Source organism: Trachinotus anak, unplaced genomic scaffold (assembly GCF_046630095.1).
Source record: "Trachinotus anak isolate AG129_WGS33_773 ecotype Australia unplaced genomic scaffold, CSIRO_AGI_Tana_v1 ptg000013l, whole genome shotgun sequence".
Taxonomy (NCBI): domain Eukaryota; kingdom Metazoa; phylum Chordata; class Actinopteri; order Carangiformes; family Carangidae; genus Trachinotus; species Trachinotus anak.
Window position 1 is genome coordinate 16,473,609 of NW_027273864.1, and position 8,754 is coordinate 16,482,362.

At 40.6% G+C, this 8,754-nt stretch overlaps 1 protein-coding gene across 9 annotated transcripts in view; it reads right to left on the bottom strand.

Moving 5' to 3' along the window:
* cacna1da (calcium channel, voltage-dependent, L type, alpha 1D subunit, a) overlaps positions 1-8,473 on the bottom strand; it is a 63,707-nt gene extending 55,234 nt beyond the window's left edge. For 8 of the 9 annotated variants that reach the window (XM_071493871.1, XM_071493872.1, XM_071493869.1 and 5 more), the window contains exons 1-3: positions 5,201-5,752; positions 2,516-2,963; positions 538-643 (exon numbers count right to left, since the gene is read on the bottom strand). In XM_071493871.1, the coding sequence (XP_071349972.1) occupies positions 538-643; positions 2,516-2,817 (408 nt within the window). In that variant the 5' untranslated portion in view covers positions 2,818-2,963; positions 5,201-5,752. Of the gene's footprint in view, positions 1-537; positions 644-2,515; positions 2,964-5,200; positions 5,753-8,383 lie in introns of those variants that run through there. The other variant, XM_071493866.1, reaches the window with a different exon arrangement.
* Between the last annotated feature and the right edge of the window lie 281 nt (positions 8,474-8,754).

The window sequence follows — 8,754 nt, forward strand, 5'->3', positions numbered from 1 at the left end:
GCAATGACGAGAAAATTCTAAAAATAGAGAGTTGAATAAAACCTCTGAACAGGAAAACCATGACATGATAAATCACCAGTGAGGGTAGTTGCCAGAGTGTTTCTCTGTGTGGGTACAGCAGATACACACAGAAGACACAGTCTGTCTGCAACGTCTTACTACTGTAAAATCTCTAACAATATCTTCATCTTCATGCAATCAAACTTTATCAACAGCAGGGATTACAAAGTAAAATACATTCTCTAACTTATCTTGAAACTACATAATAAATAACACAGATGAAAGCTAACCAAACAAAAGACTCAAGGAAATAATCTTTCCTTGCTTTTTGTCCTTATCACAAACATAGCACAAAGTATTTTTATAATCCTTGCAAAGAATGTATCCATGCACTCAAAGATATCAACTCTTACTTCGAGCCAGACTGACTATGTGAACTCTGATTGCATCGGCTGAGATTAAGTAGGAGCGCTGATTCAACAGGCCCCCAATGGATGGATGGATAATAACAAAGTAAGACATAAAAAGGCTACTCACCAGGTCATGGTTTGTGGAGTTAGAATCATCTTCAGGGAAGGGGACATAGACAGCTAAGGCCATACAGTTGGCAAAAATAGCAATTAATATAAAGATATCAAATGGCCTGAGAAAAGAAGTTAAGGAAAACACAGAAAACAAGGATGTAACATAGCAAAAAGAAATAATAAGTTATACAATAAAAATTACCCCAGCTATGACATTACACCTTCTGCACAATATATAAAGTTGTAAATTAATGATTGTGTAAATAATAAATTATTTATAGACAGTAACAAGTTAGACATGAAAACTATCAAGACATGAAATGTCCCTGATTCTTGTTTCTTTTGAGTTACTGCAGTTTTGAATGGCAGAGCAAAGCCAATGCATGAACCATATGGCTTTGTTTGTTTCTTTGCAATAATTTAGCTGCTATTTATATTTTTGAAATTGTTTTTAATTGTATATTACATCAGAGGTTCACAAAATGAGTAATTAGTGTGGAAAGTGGACAAAACTTCATTTTAAGTGGTCACAAGCCAAAACATTTGCAAGCCACTGTATTATATACTGTATAGTCTGGATTTTCTCCTAAACCCAGATTTCCCAAACTTGGCCTCAATATGCAGATTCACCAGATTGTTAACCAAAAGCTAGATTACTACATTTAAGAGAAAACTGCCATCCTGAAATTGATCAATGAACTAAAGAAGAATATCTTGTGGCTTCTACCAAAACCAATTAAATGTTGAAATTAGTCGCAATGTCAAGAACAAAGATTGTTTCATTGAAGCAGTCATTTATCTCATGCATTTGAAATTACAATAACAATGACGCAGTCACTGTAGCATTTTCATCCTCAAATGTCCTAACCGACCAAATAGACACAAACATGCAGTGTTATTGCAATGTTGCAAACAGAACAATTTGGGACACGTGATACAGCTACAGCTGCATTCCCAGTGTACTGGTAGTAAATCCCCAGTGACTTTTTTTCAACAAGCACACAAAGGTGGATTATGAAATGTATCCTTGCAATTCATATTGGGCAATCTCATTTATAACATCAGATGGCTTTTGTGATGACAACATCTGCTTAAGCCACAAACCCACCAGACTGTCACACAGCTGTGTTGTGCCAGTGTTGAGTTACTTAGTCTACAAAGTACCCCGCCCGTATTTTAGGATTCAGGACATTCACTATGTCTTTAATGGGAGAAACGCGTTTCTATATATTTGACAACATTTTCGAATTGGGACGCAGCAGAAAGCTACTCTGTGCTTATCACACCAGTTTTTCCTAAGCAACATTACCAAGAATGGCAAAGTACTGTAAAGTTTACGAACAAGAAATTCATTCTTAAAAATGATTTTGTCCTATTACTTTGTTTAAGTTTTTTTTTTTTCCTTTCCATCATCCTTCAGCTAGCATCTATAAAATCAACAGGAGGATATGAGCAATGTGTTTTTTAGTTTAGCTGAACTAAACTAAAAAATGCTCCAAAAACAGATAATTCAGTTTTTTCACTTTTTTCTTTTCTTTTCTTCTTCATCACGACCTTTAAGTAGCCTGACTCTGATCAACATAAAAGGCACTATAATTAATATATGAATGTTGATAATTATCACAACTAAGATCCAACAAAGGTATACAGGAGATTTAAACAATTATTTTTATTTTTGATTAATCTGGCAGCTATATTCTGGACTAATTGATTAGTTATTTGAACAAAAAAGATCTGAAAATTGAAGTGTTTCCCAGCTCCGAAGATGACGTCTTCAAATGTCTTGTTTTGTCTGACCAACAATACGAATATAAAATAATAAAAAGCAGAAAAATCCTGCATTGAACCAGAAAATACCAAACCATTAATTTTCTGTCAATCGACTAATCTATGAATCAACTAATAATTTCAGTTCTATGAGCAAGGACTCAAAACTCATCAAATCTCAACATTCACACAAGCACCCAAGATAAAGTCACTGTAAAGGATACTTCCACTCCACCAGGCTGATGCAGGCCCTGCGTATGGGGTTGTTGAGGTTGAGGCAGAACAGAGCCCTCGGTGGCCTGCTGTTGGCGTTACTGCCTTGTTTCTTGCTTTTGGCATACTGTTGCCGCTTCTTCTGTGCCAACGCACCTACCGGGATGGTAGTGGCCGCTGGGGCAGGCGGGGCAGGAGGAGCGGGTGGTGCCGCGGGGGCTGGGGCTGGGACCGGAGCAGGTGCAGGGGTAGAGGCAGGAGGGGCCTCTGGGGCCGCAGGGGCTGCGTCTGGGGCGGGCCCGTTGGCGCTCATGGTGCGGGCGTGGCTCTGTGAGGAGCATCCAGCAGCATGGATCTGCCAGGGTAGACAGGGAGGCTAGAGGAGGGCAGAATAGTCTGACCAATGAGCTGGCACGTCACCAGGGGGAGCGACTCTGGTGCTGCTGGCATAATTTGCCTCTGAGAATGAAAAAAAGGTGAGAAGAGATGACATTAGTACATTCTGCACATTTTCTAACAATAAAAGGATAACTGGTATTGCTGAGCATGTGTCCTCAAAGCATAACATTGGTTTCCAGTACTCAAGTACTTCAAGGCTCCTCTGCCTGTCTATGGAGCTCTGACTGGCCTTGCCCCATTATATGTTAGGCCTGCTTAAAGGCTACTCAGACTTCTCAGGTCAACTCGTTCTAATGTTCCTGCTCTATCAAGAATCAATTCAAAGTTTGGCGAGGCTGCATCAGTTTTTATGCCTCTAGATGCTTGAGGACGCAAGATGTTCCCATCTTTTCATTCCTTTTAAATATTGTCTTAAAGCATGTTTTTGTTGCCTGTTAATAACATACAGTATGTCATTTGTGACTGAATAATCTATGTGTGTCTTTTTGTATGTTGTCGTGAATGCCTATCATTATTACTAATAATAATCATTATTACTAGTAATGATAGGCATTCTCTCCTCTTGTCCGTCCTCTTTCTTTTCTTCTTAGCCTTCATGTAAAGCACACTGTGTTTTCCCGTGGGCATAAAATTTGCTGAATACAAACAACCCTACCTTGCCTTAATTGAATGTGTTTTCTTTGTCCAAGTCAAGTGCTTACTGTCCAGCTCACACTCAAACATATCTGCTTGAGGATGGAGCTTAATCAAAACGTGTCTTTCTCAGTGATCTGTTGTACTGCACGGATGCACTGAGTAGGTAAACAGTACAGTAGGTGCTCCAAAGGCACTGGGTGTTCAGTGAAATGGAAGGTGTAGGTGTTATATGTATTGGTAAGTACATAAAATAATGGCCTACAAATAAATGTTTGAGATCATATGAGAACTTTATCGTTTAGTTTAGAAATATTAGACTTTATGAGCGCGGGGACATTAAAATGCACACACCTGCAAAAAGGCAAAGATGGCAAAATAAAGTAAAATTGGCAGATTACTGAACTGAACTGGTCTCTTGAAAGACAAGGAAGCAATTCATGTTTTCCCATAAACACAAGATCATTCCACAATGTCACCAAATGGGAAACATCATCTCTCCGTTTGCCTCAAACTACAAGAAATATGGCCCGGCCCTGGTGTTGCCATCAAGAGTCTAAATTTAGTAAACAATCCAAAATTGCCTGAAACTGACCATATTCCATGAGGAAAAATAGAAGCAGATGACATGCAGCTCAAGCCAAAACACACACACACACACACAAATTAAGCGTGTAAATTCAGAGCTGCCACTCTCAGGCATCACTTGGTCACATCAGTTGTGTAAGTCCTTGAACTGCGAGCAGGCCCCGCAGAGGAAGAAACAGAAAAAGGTCACATTGCAGTGACGCTCCAAGAGGAATTAATCCTCATATTACACAGGAAAAATGTGACATGAGTGTTACTGTAATGTAAGAGCGCACGTCTAGTGGTGAATTTAGACTGCCAGCTTTCCATCTCCTTTGTGCTACGCTGCTGCCTCCATGTAGCCGAGGCTATTTGACGCTCAGTATGTGAACAGTGCGTATTAAATGCGCTTTTTTTTTTTTTTTTTTTTTTTTTTTTTTGGTAATCTTAATTTCTTTGCTGCATCGACACCGCGCACCCACGATGAAAATGAACACTGGCATTTCCATGAGCGATCCCCGACAAAACAACCACCATCGAGCGTGTTCATATGTCTCCCTGCACACCACCAAGGTAAGATGTGGTGAAACACCCCCCCCCCCCCCACAAAAAAAAACAAAAAAAAAAAAAACGATGTGAAATGACAGCCTGACTCCGGGCGCTCATAGTGAAAACTGAGCAACGCACGGCCGTCAGATGGTCCCGGCTGCTCAGCAGGAACAGCTGGCAACGTTATTACAGCAAACCTCAATCAGTGCTGCTCTTACACTCTGGGCTAATACAGTGGCCGGTCCACATGACCAGAGCCAGCCTCAGTTTGTAGAGAGGGTCTGAGCCTGTGATCAGCCCCCGACGGTGCTCTGCTCAAATGCATCTGTCCGTATTGCTTATGACAAGGCGATAAATCTCCTCCTTTCTGAATCCACCGAAAACATGACAGCGTCGAGAGGAGAGTGGCCGCTGTCCTCTGAATATGATGGGGGGGGTGGGTGAGGGGGGTGGGTGAGGGGGGGGGCATCACCGCTGGCTGCATGCAGGAAAACGCAGCTATGCTAAGAGGCTAACTTCAGTTTGTGGAGCAGAAACCGCACCGCTACCTTTTCTGAAGACTTCCCAATTCAGCCGCGGTCCTCCCCGCTCGGTAACACGGGTCCAGTGCTTCTTCGGGGCTTCGTGAAAAACGCAGGTCCGGTGGGTTTAAAACACATCAGCTCCCCGGAGCAGGAGGGACGCATAAAGCCTGTGCATTAATCAAGCTCTTCCATGGTGACCGCGGAGAGCTGGAGACAGGAGGAGAGTGCGCACCAGACAACAGAGCATCCCCGTCCGCTGCCTGCTTATCGTCACGGCGCCAGTGAACAGGGGGGGGAAAAAACGAGTGTACATCAGAGAGCAAGCTCTCCTCCTTCTGGCCCCAACTCTCCTGCTCCTGTGCACAAGCCCCCGCTCAGATCACATCACATTGTGTGGCAAGTCCACAGTGGCACCTCCTAAATAAAAAGGTGGCACCTTTTAAAGCAGGGCGTCACATGCAGCATCCATTCATCACACGAAGGTCACAAGTAGACTCAGATCTTTAGGAGCCCTTTTTTGTCTTTTTTTTTTTTTTTTTTTAATTAATGCTTTATCGTCAGTTATAAGCCATTATTGAGAACAAAGTCTATTGATGACTGTAAGAATATTTTATTAAATTAAAGACATGCTTCCCTATTAGTAGGCTTTAAGTGGTCACTAAATGATACCCATTACATTGCAAATAACTTATACTCCTTGAAATGTAATTTTATTCCAAAAACTTTACATCACAGTGCTGTTGAAGATATCCATAATCGTCACCAATGTTATTTGTTATCCTCAGAGAAGGCCCCATTGGCTTGCAGTGCCTCCAAAGTGCTCATGCTGTACCCTGTTTTAAGTGTTTTGCGTCTTTTTAACTTGTTGTGTAAAGTGTCTTTGATCATCTTGAAAAGAACTCCATAAATAAAAGGTATTATCATTAGTATTACTATTATTATTATTCCATACTACACCATGCTGCTAGTTTGCTAGTATGCACCATGGTAAATTTTAATATGGAGGGCACTGATAAAAACAACAGAGCGCCTACATGCAACTGAGTGAAAAGAGTCACATTTACACCTGTATGGAAGACCCAATGGCCCCATAAGCACCTTATTTTTTGAACTGTTAAATAGTGATGTAGGACAGCACAAATTGTAGCATTGCACTGTTTAATAAGTGTCATATGTGCTTCGGCGCTTGCTAAATGCTATAGCAGAAAGGCTTCAGGGAGTGAGGTGAGATGGTATTAAGAATGGTAAAGTCCACAAAGGGATGAGGTTGTGGTCAATGAATGGGTCGATCACAGAACTTTCACTCAGGAGACCGGGGTCTTCTGTGTATCAGAAGTTGATATTTACTTATTCTTAGATTTAGCTGTCTTATTATCTTGTGTTTTTTTTAATTATTATATTTAGTTTTCTATCACTGGATCAGGTTCAGGCAACAAAACTACTTGGTTAGGTTCAGGGAAAGATCATGGTTTGGGTTAAAATATGCCCTTTCACAACGGTAACTTCTTCCATTGAATTGGTCCAGGAGAGCCAAAAACCCAGGTGTAAATAGCAACATGGGTGCAAATAGCATAATGGCTACAAACAACTGGGTGCTTGTCTCTGCCATGTTATATGTAAATATAATGCAATATAAATAGGTGTAAATAGCTACTTTGGATATCCACCCTGGGTGTAAATAGCATTGCTGGCTACAAATGCAAATGTGCCTATGTGAAACAACTAGTGTTTCTTTAATTTAAGATCTGAAATCAGTCTTTCTTCACTTTTGCATACACACATACACAGAAATTAAGCACACAAAAAGTATATTATTATTACTGCATTACTGTATTATGATTGGTCAGGAAAAAAAATTGAAATTGAATGAATAAGAAAACAGTGCCATATTTTAGGCAAGAAAGAGTAACAATTCTTATCTGTAAAATATCTGCAAATCAGTTTGATCCAACAATATCATTCTGATGTTTAGGGTATACAGTATATTACTCTTTGGCCAAGACAGAAATTCTTGCCATACTGCAAAGTACGCCAGAATATTGTTACAAGATGGTCTACACAAAGGAAGCATTTGAAGTGTTGTCAAGTTATGTCCACAAGTTATAAACGTCCTTTCTCTTTATGCATACAGTGGATATAACAAGGTTCTACGTGTCATTTCACTGAAGTCGACATCACCCAAACAAATTTTTGCAATGATGACGTTCATATCTCTTCTGTGAAAGTCAGTGAAAATGTGGATCTTTCTACAGATCTCACCCTCCAGACTGCTGCCATTTGGACATGACTACATTTCCCATTTGCCTCCAGTGCGTGTGTTCATAATGAGAAAGAAAGTCAACACCACCCTGCCTGATCTAGTTTTAACACCCACACCTCTCTCCCATTACAGCTGTACTTAGTAAGCAAGTGGATTGTGTACCAGATGTATGTGAATACATACAAGAATTTACCTGCAGCCTAGTATTTTGTTTAACAAATAGAAATGTACAAGGCAAATGTGAGACTCTTATTCAAGATCATATATTTTGTCCACTGGCAGCTTTCGTTCTAGAGTTCCAGAGGTTAAGATGTGTCTTTTAACTAAATGTTAGAGATAGCTTCCAATTAGAAACTGTAAAAAATACATGGTCCCTGTCTTTATTGGTAAAAGCTGTACGTCTTTAAAAGAGTACACGATCAGTCCAGCTCATCAGCTTTAGATCTCACAGTGGAAATGTCACTTTGTGGTAGCTCATGCAAGCTCATGCAAATAATTTTAACACTGTCCTACCATAAACAGGCTCATTTGTAAGTAAAAGCCTGTCTGACGCATGCAACAGCAACAAACAGCACTTGTATCTGCCACACGCACAATTGCTCATTGTCCCACCCTTATGAAAAACTAATGACCAAATGAGATCCTTGACCCACAGGAGACCCTTTAAAAACTCTTCTCTGGATTTTATTTTCAGTCACCTGTCCCTCTTGTATCAGGCCTCTTTGGTAACAACAGCACAGACGAAACAGCAGCTGTTTGACATGACTGGTTTAACAGTTGCTTGTAAGTCAAATGTATTTCAATTAATAGTTTTACCCAAGAAGTCATAGTATAGTGTAAAAATACTACCTGACGTAATGAAAATGTTTTACATGCGGTTTGCTCAGATGGCAGTGACCACATTCTGTATCATTGAGTCATTACTGTCAGTGTTATAGAAATCCTACCTAGAGTGGAGGAGCTGAACCGAGGCCTCTGCTTCACTTACATGTCCAAGCTGACAACAAAGAGCAGAGAACAACCTTCTTCTTTCCCAGTGTGTTGGTCAGTGAGTGAACTCCAGCAGCGTTTGGTGAGAGGTGGAGAGCGACTGGGTGAGGAGGAAAGGACGAGGCTCGCCATATCAATTTACCTGTCTGCCCGGGATAATGGTTTCTTCTAGAAACATCTTGAATTATTCACCTATGGATGCGGTGTATGTGTGTGTGTGTGTGTGTGTGTGTGTGTGTGTGTGTGTGTGTGTGTATGAGTGTGTGCCCATACCTAACCAACAATGGTTGAGCAATTTGGGGGTACACTGTTGATCACACCTTAAATT